The sequence below is a fragment of the Gallus gallus genome, chromosome Z (genome assembly GCF_016699485.2).
Source record: "Gallus gallus isolate bGalGal1 chromosome Z, bGalGal1.mat.broiler.GRCg7b, whole genome shotgun sequence".
In the NCBI taxonomy this organism is placed as follows: Eukaryota; Metazoa; Chordata; class Aves; order Galliformes; family Phasianidae; genus Gallus; species Gallus gallus.
This window is the reverse complement of record NC_052572.1, coordinates 48,888,142-48,905,350: the sequence shown is the minus strand read 5'-3', so window position 1 is coordinate 48,905,350 and position 17,209 is coordinate 48,888,142. Positions and strand designations below refer to the sequence as shown.

General features: G+C 37.6%; 1 protein-coding gene across 4 annotated transcripts in view; it reads right to left on the bottom strand.

Moving 5' to 3' along the window:
• EFNA5 (ephrin A5) overlaps positions 1-17,209 on the bottom strand; it is a 207,558-nt gene that overhangs the window by 23,628 nt on the left and 166,721 nt on the right. For all 4 annotated transcript variants that reach the window (NM_205184.3, NM_001397572.1, NM_001397573.1 and 1 more), the window contains exon 2: positions 15,138-15,430. In NM_205184.3, coding sequence (NP_990515.2) covers positions 15,138-15,430 — 293 coding nt within the window. The remainder of the gene's footprint in view (positions 1-15,137; positions 15,431-17,209) is intronic.

Below are 17,209 nucleotides of genomic sequence, written 5' to 3'. Positions count from 1 at the left end.
AGGCACAGCTTGCCTGAAGTCGTAACCTTTGTTGGCGGAAGGGAACTGGCCTTGAAACAGATCATGAAGCAGATGTTTTATGCCAAATCAGAGTCTAGGGATACCCAGGCTAGTGCAAATAAAACTCTTCTCCTGTCTGTTCAATCATTTCAATTCCCTGCTGTATGAAATATGAACTTGCCAACAAATGGCCAGTGTGCTATGCAGCACAGCAGGGAGAGCAAGAGCCACAGCTGTACCAAGGGCTGGAAAGCTCCTTCATTAGGTCTGCCTTTCATCCCAAACCTATGCAGTGACACTTGGGGAGTCAGCTCCAGTGAAAGGTGATGGTGTATGTAAAGACAAGTCTCCACCAGCTCAAATTAAAATAATTGCATGCATTTTCTTAGGAAGAAATGAGGTTTATATGGTTGTATCCACAGGTCACATTCATTAGCAGCTCACAATTGAGATGTTTAATGATACTTGTTTACAATTTTCACACTGCATACATGACTGCTGATAAAACACCAATCTGTGAGTCCACAGAAAAAAAAAAAAAAAAGAAGAATTAAAAAGGAAAAAATGAATGCCATCAGCTTAATGTGAGGATATACTACACAACATATGACAGAACTCTGACAGGAAAGACCACCAGTGAGCTGTAGAATAGCTGTGTACCAAGGGAGAGCAGCCCACAGGTTCTGCTCCTGTCACCTTCAAGGAGGACGGCGTCACCCAATAAAAAGCCACCACAACCCAATACTCCAGCAATCCCCATTATTTATCTCCCCATTGAGACTGCTTCTGCTCAATTAAAGCATTACCTGTCTAGAGAGATACCCCTGCTCTTTAGAGATAGCTCTTTAAAACAATAGTTAAATGTAAAAGAAACCTGGCACTTTCAAGTCAGTTTCCATTGACATCAACACTACATTCACTCTTTAATGTATTTCTAAGCTAACAGTTGCTCTTTGCTTTAAAAGGAAGGAATAGCTAACAATACCAGGCAATCTTAGCTCACGATTATGGTAGAGGAGAAAAGGGGTTTATGTTGATAAGAATTTTCCATTTGCACATTAAAAAAAATAAATAAAACAACAACAGGAAAAAAAAAGGAAAAAAAAAAGAACTATTAGAACATACAATTCAAAAAAGCCTACTGACAGGATTTCAAGGTGTTACAATCCACAACAGAAAACACATATTCCAGAGAACTCAGTGCTTCATGTGCAAAGCATTTTAGAAATCCAGCCAACTATTTGGATACCTAAGTGACAGCTAAGTACTTCTAAAATTATGACTCTAATTGGGAATGCTAAGCACTTCTGACATATGGCCGGTAATACACAACCTGTTTATTTTACCTCCTTTTGGACTGGGATCAAGGCAGAACAGGATTGAAGAAATATGTGCAATTTTCATGGAGCAAATTACATATATTGTTTCTACTCTGTTTTTAGGCTTTTTTTTTTCATTTCTGAAAACGTGTATGTTCAGGTGTACTTCAGGTCAGTCCCTTAAGCCTACATAAAGATTCAATTCAAACACAGATGCACTGAAATCAATGTCATTTTCACTGATGTTTATGTCAAAAAAAGATCACAATGATCAAGTAATCTGTGTACACAGCTGGCAGATTTTTTTTTAGAAAGTTCAGTTAAAGTAAGTCAAATGAATCCATTTCAGCATTCAATGTATGCACACAATCTCTACTTAACATCTCTAATCTGAAACAAAAGCATCAATATGTAAAAACAAAAAAGTTTTGTTTTGTTGTTTTTTTTCTTTTCTTTTTTTTTTTTTTTTAGTGAAATAGCAAAGGAAAAGAAGTTACTTTTACTATTCTTTTTCAACCCTCACAGAAAATTATTATTTTAGTATCTTTTTTCTTCAGCCTAATGTTCAGCTGCAGAAGCTAGGCCAATTCATGGGACTTTCTGTTGCTGTTTTTATTTGTTCATGGTTTATAATGCTGACGTCTTCACAGAATGTATGCTTGCTTTTAATTTCACCTCATATTTATAAGGGTGCGGTACAGATTAAAATGTACATTTTAGCACACAGTATGCAGTGGTATACACAAGGACCTTGTGGAATGTACAAACGGTACACATGGTACATCTCTGTAAAATCCATAGGACATTCAATAATTTGGATAGCAGCAATGCTAGTTTTTTCCTATGAGGATCATCAGTGAGGTTTTGGCAGGGCAGAGAGAAGTTCAAGAGTCTGAGAGTGCACAGCAGCCTCAAAACACCCCTGAAGGCAAGTGTGGACCATTCCACAGAATTAGGTGCCAGGTAACTGCAAAGCTACTTGAAAAGGCATTATTCTCACTCCGTGAAGAAGGCGACAATAATATGGGATGACATATAGTCTGGAAAAACTCCAGTGAAAATGAACATTTTGTAAGAGTATTTTGCATCCAAAGGATTTTGGTTGCAAACCAAAATGCTTCTTTTCTAAAAAGCTCACATATTTCCACATGAAATCTGGAGCACATTTGTGAAGAATGGCTCCTTCTGCCATTTTCTTCAACAGTAAAGATTTCAGTGGGAATGTATCTGCTCTAATGCACATCCATTTAACAGAAAGGAGAGGAACTGTGCACAGCAGGGAGGGGAAAGTAAAGGGACGATAGTTGCATCTCTACCTGAACAGCATGGCAAATAATCATCTCTCTCAAATAAAACAGAATTTATATGTAACCACATTTTCATTTTATGAAGAGCGAGACACATGTAGTGCTAGTAGCATGATTATGTCCATAGAGGACAAGAAAGAACTATTGGCCAACTCAGCCAATTGAAGAGGATAATAATCTAGAGAGTATAATACTATGCACAGGAGGTACTTCACTGGCATTTTATATAACAAAAAATTGATTATACAGCAAGGCTAAAATTATTTATGTTTTGACAAAATTAGTTTTTTTAATAATCTCAAGAGCTAGAGCTTTCAACATAAAAGTATTATTTTTTTTATAGAAGTTTAACTAATGGAACTTTTTTGTATTATTGTTTGTATGCACGATATGTGTGTGTGCGTACATATAAAAGCAGACATCCCACATAGATACAGTTGCTAAAGAAACACATGAGAAATACAGGGAAAAAAGGTCAGTAAGTGCAGAAGTAATCACTGCTGCAAACATTTTAGTTTTCTTGAAAGAACAGTCTTCTATGCAAATACTAGGCCCTGGGAAAAGAAAATTAGCAATAGATTCTTCACAGAATAGATTCACTGCAAGCTTTGTATGCGTTTATATTAAGCCACAGATCTGATCGAGTCCTTAGACCCCATGGTCTCCCATCAGCTCCCCCACACTAATTTTGAGGGAAGGAGGGGGCACATTAAGCTCAGTGTCACAGGAGTTCTAAAACTGCACTGAGACAAAAATCAACCCTGCCAAAACCTTCCGAGTTTGATTCTAAAGAGAAGCCGCCTCTATTAGTGTTGGAGTACTAGCCACAGTAAGACTCTCCAGAGAATAACACTACCTCTGCTGATTTTATCATGCCCTTTTCTTGAGAAATATTTCACTGAAAATAATTGGAACCTAATGATGCTTCAGAGGAGCCTCTATCCATGAGAAAGAAATAATAGCAAGAAATGTTATGTTTGAGACTATACTTTCTTTTTACAGGATCCTTAGACATCCAATGGGAACTGTCAGAGCCACCAATCAATTAATTTTCTAATCTCTCTGTAATGAGGTTTTTTCTCCTTCAGCCCTTGTTTGTCTTCTTTGTAACAAATTTGTGTTTTGATTTTCTTCATTTTCTATCATCTTAAAATGTAGAAGTGGAAGAAAAAACAAAACTAGTCGCAACAGAATAAAATATAGCACGTCTGTTCTTTAGTTCCTTGGAATACGATAAGCTCAGAAAGTATGCTAGGAAATTGATTTTGTCTGTACAAAACATGTGGAAGAGCGAAGGTCATGCTGGCAGTTTGCCCCGCATTTCTTTTAAATTTGCAATATTCATTTTGACCTCTTTCTTATCATTCTAGTCATTTCTTCACACCCTGCACTGAGGTCAGGGACAGCTCCCATGGTGTTCCACAGGACTACTTGCATATATACAGAATATTAAATGGTCACTTAGACTACTCTTCCCTGGAGATCTAGGCAGGGCACATGAATCCATCTTGAGGAAATTAGAGGCACGGCGTGGGTAAAGAAAGAAGGAAACATGAAGACAAAATGAACTAAAAAGTGCCAGAATGGAAGAATGATGGCCACCTCATTTCTCATATCAGATATTTGGACTTGCCAAAAAATTAAGAGATGTGTGTCTGGTTTATTTTTTAACCTCATTCAGCTTTGTTGATTAACCTGTTTCTACTTATAAAATGAATTACACCGTCTTGTGTCTCCACTGTATAATTTTATCAAGCAAGCAACAAATCATGCTGGCAGTGACGGTCTGTGCTGAAGTGGAATGTATAGTAAAATACGGTTTTCCTCAAATGAATTGCTGAAACCGTTAATCTTTATCTAAATGCCCATAATAACTGTTTTGTTCTGTGTAGCAGTTGGGAGAAAAAAATGTCTTCCACAGAGCACTTTGGCAGCCAATCTGCTTGTTAATAAAATCTGCAGAAACATTTGTGATTAATATAAATTACTAATTCCACTTTTAATGCCTAAACGTGACAGTGACTAATTTTCACAGTTTCGCTTGAGCTGCCACTGAGTATTTCAAGTGGGACTGTGAATGCTATTGGACTGGCGCGCATTCTCAGCAAAGCTACCACAGGTGCAGTGCTACAGATGAGGAACCCTATCTCTGGCAATCATTTCTAACCACTCTGGCTGATCGGCGTGCTTGGGCTGGGGGGAAAAGGGTCAACAGTGAAGGTTATCTAAAGTCCTCCCACTGTAAGTTGGAAGTGGCACATTTTCTAAAGACATGGGAGCTGGTTGCAGTAAACTGTGAGGCTATGAGGCAGCTGCTTCGTCTACTGCTTAGACATCAGCATGTTTTTAAATGTTGCAGCAGGAGATATCTAAAGTTTTCCTATTTGAAACTCAGTACTGCAGCAAAGAGCATGGGCTGGATGGTGGGCACTTTGCAGCAGACTGTCAAGTACTTGTCACGCAGACACTGTGCTCGTCAAAGGCAGTGTTGTGAGTACACAGATTGATCCACTGAGACCGAGATAGAAGCTACAGTACTATGAATAGTGAAACATAAATAATATGGATGTTTAAAACTTTCAGACAACTAATCAAGGTACTAGTATTTTTTTCTTACTAATTTACTTACATGTGTTCTTACACTGTGATTTGCATATAACTCCAGTAATACTATAGTCTGCCCACTTGTATTCCAATGCTAATGTAACAATTTAAGTATCTTGCAAAATTTCTTTTATTATATTTTGCAAGATATTGCTAAGTGATTGCTTCCAAGTTCACATTTGAACTACACAACACTGGCATGATCTTCACTGGAGCACAGCTTATTTATTTGTGAATAAATCTGTGCTTTTCTTCTGCATTTCTCTCTGAGGAACAAATGCATTTTCTACCTTGCTGAGGGATCAGTGGAGCTTTCTCTACATGACTTCTCCCTTCAACCTCTTGATGTTGCATGCAGAGAGGACCTAAGTCAGATCCCAACCCCATGAAGCACTGATAAGAACTGCATATATAACTCCAAGAATGTTACACCTGAGAAGGATCTGGGGAAAAACAAGTTCATGATTTTTTTGTGCATCACCAGCCAGAAGCAGAGAGATATTAATGCTAAGCCCTCTTCAAGAGAAGAGGCTGCTTTCTCTCACAGTCCCCAGGATGCTAAGAATGACACAATGTCTTTTTTAGCCTGAGGCTACTGTATTTCTGTTTAAGGTTCCTTCAGCACAAATACATTCAGGTATCACAGATAGCAAGTCCTGCTGCAGTTCCTGCTAGGGATCCTGACTTCATTCTCAATGCAGAGCTGTATGGTATGAAATAGCAGAGCTGCACAGCTCGCAGTTACACATTTCCCACAAAATGCTAAAATATTTGAGAGAAGTAGTCCTCGTGCAATTTTTAATGACACAGGCATCACAATATAGGAGGAAGATCCAATACTACTAAAAACAGATCTGTCCAAAAACAACATAAGAGGAAATTCAAGCTGCTAACTTCACAGTATCTCCATCTAAAATCCTAAAACATAATGTAAGTTAAGACATTCTGGTGTATTTTTCCCTGAACACATTCTGAACACCATTAGGACTGAATTGTCAGGGCTCTTTAAATTGATTAATATACTGCCATTATGATTACCCTTCAAATAATTAAGATCATTTCACCCCCAGAAGATCAGCAACAGTAACGTTATTCCCTATATCCATCATCAGGAGCTTGGTTACTTTTGTGCATAGAGATATGGCAGAATGAGATTCTGATACACCTTCAAGCCATTCTTAATTCCCTAAAGCAGTGCTGTATCTAGCTGGTTATACTACTTAATTCTTTAAATATTAAATATCCATGATGTAAAGGGGAAGCCAGGGAGATTTCAGAGGCAGTAAAAATCTCATTTGGTGAACTATATAGATCTCAGGATGACCTACTACTGTCCTGAGGGAAAGTGGAAACATTTGGAAGCCTGAAAAGAAAAGACTTTTCTGATTTTCTTTTTTCTTTTTTTAAGAATAAAGCAACTCTGCATTTCTGAATACTCTGTTTAAAGGAAGAAGATCTTATTCTACATAGTTTATGCTGACTTGCTATGAATCTTGGATCATAACAGTGTTAACTGCCTGTGGTCATTTTGAACCTAGAAGCACGTCCACCTTGTCTGAAAAGTTTTTACTGCAAGGAAATAAATAGGAAAAAGAAGAATTCCACGGTAGTCTCCTATTTTATATCTTCCTCTAATTTCAGAGTGATAGGTAGTTTTAGAAACAAATTTGTTTCTTTTAAATCTAAGTATTTATGAAAATATGGAGTTCCCTGTTGAATACTTATGAAACAAAGACATCAACCAATTGTTCAGAATGCTCAAGCATTTCATCAGCGAGGGAACTCTGTTTTGGTCTACCAATTGCAGGCGCCATATATTCAATCTGTATCATGACAGAGACAGGGTGAGCAGAGCAAGTTCTGCCTTGGTGAGTTAGTTTGAGGAACAGGAAGACTAACATGCTGATGACATGAAGGCAATGAAGTACAACACTGTTATTCCAAATGTCACTGGTACTCTATTTCCATTTCTGCTGGCATCCGCTCCATGTTACAAAACGCATGCTTCCAATACAACAGCTCATTAAACAGGTTTCAGTTTGCTCAGAAATCAAATTAGAACAGTTACAGAGTTATAAGTCTTCAGAAAATAATTAATAATACTCTCCACTTCTATGAGTTCTTTCATCCAAGGAATCTACATGCTTCACCTTATTAGTCTCATAACATAGTAGTGAAGTACCACTGCAAAAGAGCCTCACCTACCACTGAAGTGCAGCCACCTCTGAGACGTAAGTCATAGCTGTTGAACATCAAAACTGATTTAAAGCAAGGAATGATGAATAGTCCATCTGCAAAAAAGATTGAAAGGGCTGTGTGCAATTCTCTCAGTTGTACTTCTAGCAGAACACTGGATTTGCATACTACAGAGGAAGTTGCAGTGGGATTTTTACAAGAACCGCAAATGCTGAAAACTGGTCCACAGACATCAGAATGAAATATTTAGTCACCATCTGCTCTCAGGTAGATGAGTCACATAGATCCTTATCAAGTTCCTAATGCTCCTTGGAAATCTTTCATCTGAGGTCTTTTCAATCTACTTTCTTAACCTTTGTGATTTGATAATCACATATCTATGTTCAATACATGCTTTTATTTTCCTACAAAATGAACTGATCCTCTTCCAGCAAATTAAATAAGGAGGAAAAAAGGGCTGGGGAATAAAAACCCTGCCCCTCACCCCTTCTGGCTGGATGCATTCCCTCATTCTTCTAATGTCCACTATCTGTATTTCTGTAGAAAACAACGCAAGTTACTTGTCTTCATGCAGGGGTCAAGACCTTATACAGTATGTATGCTCATAAGACAGCTTCCAAATCTATGATATGGAGGATACAAATGTATCCTCCCCTCCTATTATATTTATGCTGCTATCATGTTCTTAATGGCACTTGAATTTTTAAAGAACATGAATCCAAATCATCTTCTTTCAACTCGTTATCTGAAAGACATTTATTGCCTTTGAAAAACTCAAACAATAGAGACCAACACCTCCACAAGTTCTCTATTCATTTTCCTATATGGATTTCTCCCGAGTCTCAAATTATTCAACAGCTTTTAACGCTCCCTTTGAGGATTTTAACAACACTGCTAACGTCAAAATCTATTAGACTCCAGCGATTGTTTCTGCCTTCTTTTTAACAGGACCAGCGCTTAATTCTTCTGATGCTTTCTAAAAGAAACCAGTCCTTTAATCTACACACTAGGCTAAGCATGAATTCCCCCTTTAAGGTCACCTTCCTTGTCTGTCTAATGTTATCATAGAAAAAATATTTTTTAAAGTACACATTTATCAAACCCTTTCAATTACTTTGATTTCATTCAGAACATCTTGAGTGATTCTGGTAAACCAACTATCAAAGCAGGATTCATAGTAGAGTGGCATATCTGAGCCCACTGCTGTCAAAACAGAATCAGTGTTTACACTGATCAGATCTTGATTGAAAGGTTAATGAGGGGCCTCACAATAAACAACGTTTCCCCAAAAGAAAAGTGCAATTAACACATTAAAAACGTTTGTAAATCCTTCAGCATCTGTGAACAACATTCTTTAGTTAACCTTCATTTATTAGCTTCTGGTGCAAACTTGGATGTTTGGAGAGAGAGTTCCAGAAGGGATCTTCAGACCTTGAGTGTTCAAAAAGAAATGAAAAATGCAAAGACCAGCAGTACCCTCATTAAGTAACACCTATGGAACTGAAGACGCTCACTGAAAGGCAAATCCAGTTTTCACACTGAAAGCAAAATATCAGCTACTTAAGCCAACCACTGCCACTGGTAGAAACAATTTTTAATAAAAGTTTAGCCTAGGGAGTAACTACAGCGACTCTGCTGCCTCCAATATAAGCTGAGTACAGCATGCCAAGATTCACCATAAATCTGCTTTACTCATTTCACTAGAACTGACACAAATCAGTACTTTCTAATGCTGGAGTCCAAACTTTGCCCAAAGCCGAATTTTAGACTTTGTGTGCTAGGAATTACAGATTCAAAGAGAAAATTAATATCCCAAACCAAGCTTCTAATAGTCTATATATTATTGACATGAGCAAAGACAGTAATAACAAATGAAAATAAAACTAAAAAACACCACCAACAAATACAACGCACAGAAAACACCCCAACCAACAACAACAACAAAACCATAAATAATAATGTCCCAAGCCTACACCATTCCTAACAATAAGGTATTTTTTCTTACAACTAACAGCTACCTTTCATACAATTCCAGACTGTACTCAACTGAAAAGCAAAATAACCTGTTTTTAAGTATGGATAGACATTTTGTCCATCTGTATTGCTCAAGAACTCGAAAAGAGATTTAGCTAAAGACTGTGTAAAGATAACTTGCACTGGAAATCCATAATCTAACAATTACAAGGGCTGCTCAGAAAGTAGTACCTCCTATTTTATTCTGTTTGCTTATAACATTATACGCAGATGTTGGTGGTATGGCACTAGAGGTGGAACCTTCTCAACAAAATTCGATTACATTCTGTTGCTGTGTGACAGATGGCAGCAGAGAGGCAGTCTGACAAGACGGTGTCTGATATGGAAGCGTAAATGAAGCAAAGGAGTATAATGAATTCTTCCACGTGGAAAAAATTTCCACTGATATTTACCAATGCTTGCTGAGTGTCTATGGAGATCAAAGAGTGGATGTGAGCACAGTGAGGTGGTGGGTGGTACATTTCAGCAGTGGCGACACTGGGTCACCTCTGCTGCTGCTGATTTTTATGAGTGTAGCATGCAGGCTCTCATTCATTGCTAGTGAAAATGCATAGCTAATGGTGGTGACTATGTTGAAAAATAGCATTTTATAGCTTAGAGTTTATTAAGATGGCAATCGGAAGCTATTCCAGGTTCCCAGTCACAGAAAGTTTTAAGAAGTGCGTTAATATCTATTAAAAGTGGTCAGTGCCTTTCCTTTGCTAACTCCAGGTACGCCTTAGGCATACATAAAATTCCTTGCTTTGAAGTAGACTTCTAAACTTTGTACATAATTATTCTTTAATAATCAAAAATCCCTACCACAACCACCACCATCACCAAGCAGTGACAGTTTCATGCTCTTCTCCCTCTCCAGGAATTCAGAGTTGGTGCCACCTAGAGAAAATATGTCAGTGCAGATCCTACCAAAAACATCTCAGGTGCAAAGAATAGAAGCTATGCAACTTAATCGTAACAACTTTAAAATAAGCTTGCAGCTTTGAAACAAATGGCAAATAAACACTAAACATTCTCTCCAAACATGACAGAAGAGAGAAAGTTGAATGTAAGACACTGCTACTGCCTCAACAAAAGTTCAACGACAGACCTTATTGTTATTAAATAACTACTTAGCTAACAGGCAGAAATAAGATAGAGTGAACTGGAGGTATAATAAATACTCTAATCTACTACACTTTTATCTTTCATATCTTCTGAGTCACAGAAGCCGCCAGAGACATGCAGGTGGTTGTAGTGAGAAGGTCCAGCTACCAGGCAGCCATTGGTGAAAAATGACATGAGGACTCAAACAGTCCCACAGTTTCTGTAATGTGCTGGGGACACCTTCCAGTCACAGCAATGGAACCAAAGATGCACAATTTTATATTTGAAATTCTGAGAATTCTCTTCCCAAGAAGAAGCAGAGACCATCAGTGTGGAATGTCATTTGAATAAAAGCCCTCAGGACAGATGAGTCAGAAATTTCAGGAGAATAAGGAACTAGTGCAGAGGAACAAAGACAATGGTGAACAAGGACAAACTTTAAGAAAATCAAGGATCAAATTAAAAACAGTCTTCCCAGAAATGCATCTCTGCAGAAACGGAATACAGGAGAACTGGATTAAAAAGAAAAAAAAAACAACAAAAAAGAACCAAACTGTATTTAAAACTCTAACTAAAACCACACAAACTCAATTTCTTGATTTAATCACAAACTTAAGATCTATAAAAAATATTTATAACCATAATTAAATTCAAATCATATGAGCACACTGTCCTGTTGTGATCAGGAGCACATCAGTACAAGAAATGCTTCCTGAATCAGCAATCAAAAGCTTCATGAAAATAAATGACATCAAACTAAAAAGAAACACTAACTAAAAAGATTACAAAACAACAACAACAACAAAAACAATAGGTAAGACAAGAAGATTGTTAAAAGATGAAAGGAGCTGTATTCCTCAGAAAATATGGAGAAAGAACCACTTAAAGTGCATTTGGATAACCTGCATATAAAGCCTACGAACAGCTAGCAAAATACTTCAAAATCTTGCAGCAGCAGGACTGAAGACCAAGAAACACATCTGGTCGCTCTAAGAAAAGTGGGTAAGTATATACAATTGACAGTAGTCACAGTGATCAAATTGCTAAGTAAACAATACATGTAAAAACTTGGGGCATCAGGTAATAAAAATAGCATGGATTTGTGAAGAAAGAAAACATGTCAAATACTGAATTCTGTGATGGAATAACTGGGCTGATGTCAAAAAGGAATCAAATGCTACAGCTTAATATTTGTACAGCTTCTGACACTCTATCTGAGATGCCTTACTTCCAAGGAAAAGCAATGTGAACTTATATCAAGAGAGGAGCTTGGTTTGGAAACTGCTGTCAAGATTCTGCATTAATCAGTATCATTCTGGTTATAGCTGTGTCTTCATCTTTTCATTTTATTAGCTCTGATTGTGTAATTGCCAAGCTATTATTGATGTTTTATTCCATATATACTACATTAATAAAAATGAAATACCTATAATTAAGTAGTGAAAATGAAAACAATACCCTCACTTTTAGTTATATAATATTATACATTTCATTACCCTTTTTTTCCCCTTGTTTGCTTTTGTGTTCATCTTCCCTTGCACAGTAACACAACATATCTTGCAATCCCAAACTTCTTTTCATTCCAGTCAAAAAAATGACATTTACACCACTAAGTATTTAGTTTCTGCTTGTGGTATATTTTAGTGACATCTGCTTCAGTAATACTATTTTGTCTGTTCTCAGGCCAACATACCATAACCTTGGGTGACTGCATAATAAGAACTATAAAAAAACTTCTGTTCATGACTTATTAGTTGTTTTCCCCCACTATCCACTACCTAACTAAATAAAAATTATTTTCTCTCTGAATATTTAATAAACTTTTCTTCTTCTATCAAAAATAAACTTGATCAGTACTTGTTGATTGCAGGTCTGCAAAGCAGAATTCACTTCTTCAATAGGAATCTGAAATCAGAAAGCTAGATTTTTCTGGCACTGTATTTTCCTGGAATGACCGTGCAAAGAAGTGAGATTCAAGTTCATACAAGCAATACATGAAAGCACGGCTTAAGAAAGAAAAGTGGCATTTTCAGAAACCAACAGTTCAGAAAAGAGTCTGTCATTGTTTTTGAATTATTGCATTTCCTGGAAAGAATGGAAAATAGAGACACGTTACCTTAAAAGGTAAAGCTCTAAGACTTTCAGAAAACACCAAACAGACAGTAATTAAGTAAAAAACCTAACCAACCACTTAATACTTAGTCTTCCCACAGGTCTAGACTACATGACTTATTTTGTATCCTTTAATAGAACACAGCAGGTTATATGGTGAGCCTTCCTTCCTCCAGCAGAGAGGGCAAAGGTTTAAGATATGCTGAGGAAAGGAACTTCACTGGCTGAGGAGTGATTTCCTTATCATGCAAATACAGGGAGGTAGTAAAGGCAGTCTCTGTAGCCTGCACTTGAGCCTGCTGACAATTCTGATGAAGAAATAAGGAACGATGTTTCACCATCTTGTTTCTTCAGCATAGACTAGAAGTAAAACATAGCAGCATGACAACTCTCCCCAGAAGAACTTCGCTTTAAATTGCTTTTCTGTTCCCTGTAACTGCTGCATCATCAATGCTGTCATTAGCAGCCCAAAGGCTGGGGGGAGAAATACTTAATAATAATAATTTAAAAAAAGGTGGGAAGGGGGGGAGAAAAGGAGGACAACTGCATCTCTGTGTTTCAGAAACACAGCTACAAATTAATTTCAGTGACTACCGGGACAATACAATACTAGTAAACAAGTATCTCTTTGCTGCTAATTTTTTGCTATGTTACCCTTCATTAAAACATAACTCAATCTAAACTCAGTTGAATATCATAAAGCTCTTCATATTTTAAACCATTTTGGAACAATTATTTTGAAGGGAACCCTTGACAGTTAAATGAGTCAGTTAAATGAACGTTAGAGAATACGCATAATGATTTTTAGGGAAATATTGAATTTAACCAGAAATGAGGAAAACCAGGCGTAAGTGCCCTGAGTGTATTTGAATTATATTATCTTGCTTGAGAATTCAATGGGTTTTGTCTATCTTAACAATGAATCTATTAGCTAGACAAACCAAGTTGAGATTTCCTATTTTTTCCTCACCCATATTTCTACTTCTATAAATATTTCTGTATTTATTATTACTTCTCTTACGCTAGTAGATACTGATGTCATCCTTGTGCTGCACTATGGTAAAGACATTTCATTCCTTAGATTAAGTATGCCTGTTTTAATGATGATGATCAGGAACTGAATTAAAAACAAAAAAACAAAGACATAAAAATCCAGCATTCACAGGGAGTCTAATATCAGGGTTTTGAGTAACCTGAAACACCTGCTTAAGTTAATGGGAATGTTTTTTGTGAGTGACACGAGAGAGACAAGGCACAAACAATTACTGATTTATTTATCCTCGAACGCTATCCGCATAACCCTGATATTAACCCATATTAAAAAAATCACCATATTTTAAACTGAAAGCAATATTACTGTTTGCTGTTATTATTATTATTACTGTGCTTCAGAACAAGACTAATACACTGTTCTTCTGAAGCTGAACTGCTACTTATTAGAGGATTTTATTTGCTGGGAGAAAAGGGAGTGAATTGAAAGTATTCCACCAGGAATACATTTCTCTGTAGATTTAGAAAGGGAAAAGAAAAACCTCAAAGCTGAACAAATGAGGCTGAAAAACAGGAATCACACACACCCAGTTTCCCTGGTGAAATGAGACAGAAGTTCTGTTTCACAGTAGAAAGGCCAACACCACATATGAGGGCAGTATTTATTGGTACCTACTATGATCAACAGCTTTCAAACCTCTAGCTGAACACTAAAAACAACAAAAAATGTTGCTGGAACAGTCAAAGCTTGTTAACAAGTGGAAGATTTAGGTATGAAACAAATTGCTGAAACAAGATCTTAGTTGGGGGATCAATCAAATATGATAGCTGCAGCCGTGGTAACTGCAAGGAGGGGCCAAGGCACCAGTCAGCTTACCCCTCGGGCCTGAAGCTCCCCAGCTGCTCTCTCATGCCAGGTGGGTTCCCAGTGCCTTGCGTGGGCTGGGAGTTGGCTGAAACCACAGGTGAGGCTTGGTGCTAGGAGGGCTTGCCTTCAGAAGTCACCATTTTAAATATTGCTGGACTATGAATATCAGCAGCTATACTGCTCACAAGAAACACAGACCTCACTTCTCAGGGATGATAAAGATTACAAAGAAAACGATACTTAATCTGAGCAGTAATCCAGGAATTACACACATGAATTATTTTTCCTCACACACGGGGAAAGCTTCCACCCTTCCCTTCTTGCCTTCTCCTCCACGTCAGCATATTGCAGGAAACGTAGCAGCACACTGTGCTTTAAAAGTTAGCCACAGTTCAGCGAACAGGCTGACGTGCTATTTCATGTGAGAAAAGAAGCTGTGATTTAATCTCATTTCCACAAGCTAGATTCCTAGCTAATATATCTGGGGATACTTAAGCCTGCATTCACTGCAAAACATCTGCATTATACACAGTTTGGCCCTCTGCATTTCCACAGAGTATAGGTGAAAAACTAGCTGCGTTTCTTGCACCTGCTAAGCAACAATGGTAAATCTCCTATACTCACAGATGTAGAAATACTCCCGGCCTGGCCTGAACTCAAATCCTAGTGAGAAGGGTGTGAAGAGCTGGAATTTTTCTGAGAACTTCAGCGGTCCATTCGGGGAGTGTGGCCGATTGCACTCCCACCTCTTGAACCCTTTGGAAATGTGATCGCAGGAGCTGTAGCCATCAAAGTTCACCATGTACAGAACATAGCGTTCGGTCTTATCTTCTGGCACCGAGTCTTCATAGTGAGGGCAGAATACATCCAGGTAGTCGTTGATGCACACATCGATGTGGTAGTCTCCCTGCTGGAATCTGAAACCAAAGGAAGAGTTGAGACATTAGCACAGTCAGTGCACAACGACCTTGTTGCACGATAATGTTCTTGTGAAAGAGGCATCACTAATGGCACTTCATTTCACACCAGTCATATGCATTCACTCTTAAATCTAACTCTTAAAATTCACCAGAGCCATCAGAGACCACTACAGCAGGACTACAGCTCTATGACATTCTGGGATAATGGTTTTTTGTCTTTCCTATGATGAAGTAGATCTTTTGCTAAGGCACACCAAGTTATATAGTATCTTTCTCTATGGTTTATTGAATAAATGAAGTACTTGCCCATCAATTATTTATTTAAAAAAAAAAAAAAAAAGGAGAAAAATGCAAGAAGAAACCAAGATGCCAGAACTGTATCAGCCTCCCCAGATCAGTGCCTATAAAAACATCTACTTATGCAGAAAAATAAGTAACCCAGGTTTATCCTCTTCTAAGTCAGGCAGCAGTCTTCTCTGTGTTGAAAGCTGACTTGACTGTGAGAACTTTTAGTTACTGCAAGTGCAGAAACAGGATTGCATTCTTCATGATTAGCAGCAGTTTGTCAAGATGCAGAGGAAAGCCTGTATTGCTTTTTTATGATTTTTGAAAAGCACTGCAACTCCTTTGCCGGAAGTACACGTACTGGAGACATCACTCCACTCAAATAAAAGGATTCTGGGATATGAATTATCAGCTCTCAGCCTTACATGACAGGTCTGAACAAGTGCCAGCTGAGAAACGCAGCGCAAAACACCAGCCCAGATGCACTTCATTATTGTTACTATTATTGAGGAGTCCTTATAGGCATGGGATTTTTGTTTTGTTGGGAGGGAAGGTGTCCTTTTTCTCCCCTCTGTTTCACTTACATTACTTCTCTAATGCCTGCCATACAGTCTGGAAGAAACTATGGGAACAAATTCACTGCCTCCATGGGAGCTCATGCCATGATGGACTTAATGATTCCATAAAGCAGGTCTGAACATCTATCAAACTCTGCAAGGCCGCCAAGGAAACCAAGCACTGACCTGCTCCACCTCAGGCCGACTGGGCTACTTGTAGCTTCCCTCTTTTGCGGCTGCAGTTGTCAAGTGTACCACAGAGCAATAAAAAGACCATGACAGATTTAACTATAATACTTCTTTTTAGCTGAGGGGCATATTTTAAACACCTGATGGGCCTGAAATCTGCCATCTGGAGCCTTCTATCTAATTTCAGAGAAAAAGCAATGATCTGCTGGCCCTCCAAGGATAAATTCAGAGCAAACTATACCTTTTCATATCCCTACAATAATTTAGCCTCAATAAAATAGCTTTTTAAAAGGAAAAAAAACTGAACACGCATCAAAGCATGATATATCTGTATAATTTCAGCCACTGCACAGACTCATAGTTCCATTCTGAAACAAGGAAAAGTCTTTCTTAACCACAGTGCTTTTAGGAAAATTCACATTTATCTAAATCACTACTTAAAAAATATATTTTTGTACTCCAGTGCTTCCAAAACCTGTCACACAAACAGATACAGTCTGAACACACTTCAAAGAATGTATTTCTATGAAATTGGTGCCCATTCTCTGTATCAGTTAATGGTACACTATTTCTTACGTGTAGTGAAAAGGAATATCTTGTTAGTTCTGAACAGGAAAGCCTTATTTTGGCAGTGATATCTTTTTGTTTGTTTGTTTATGTTGCATTCTTAATTTAAAAATTCAGTTATTTTTTAATTAGTAACTAAAATGTTAGTTTTCAAAATAATTAAATAGATAATGTATGC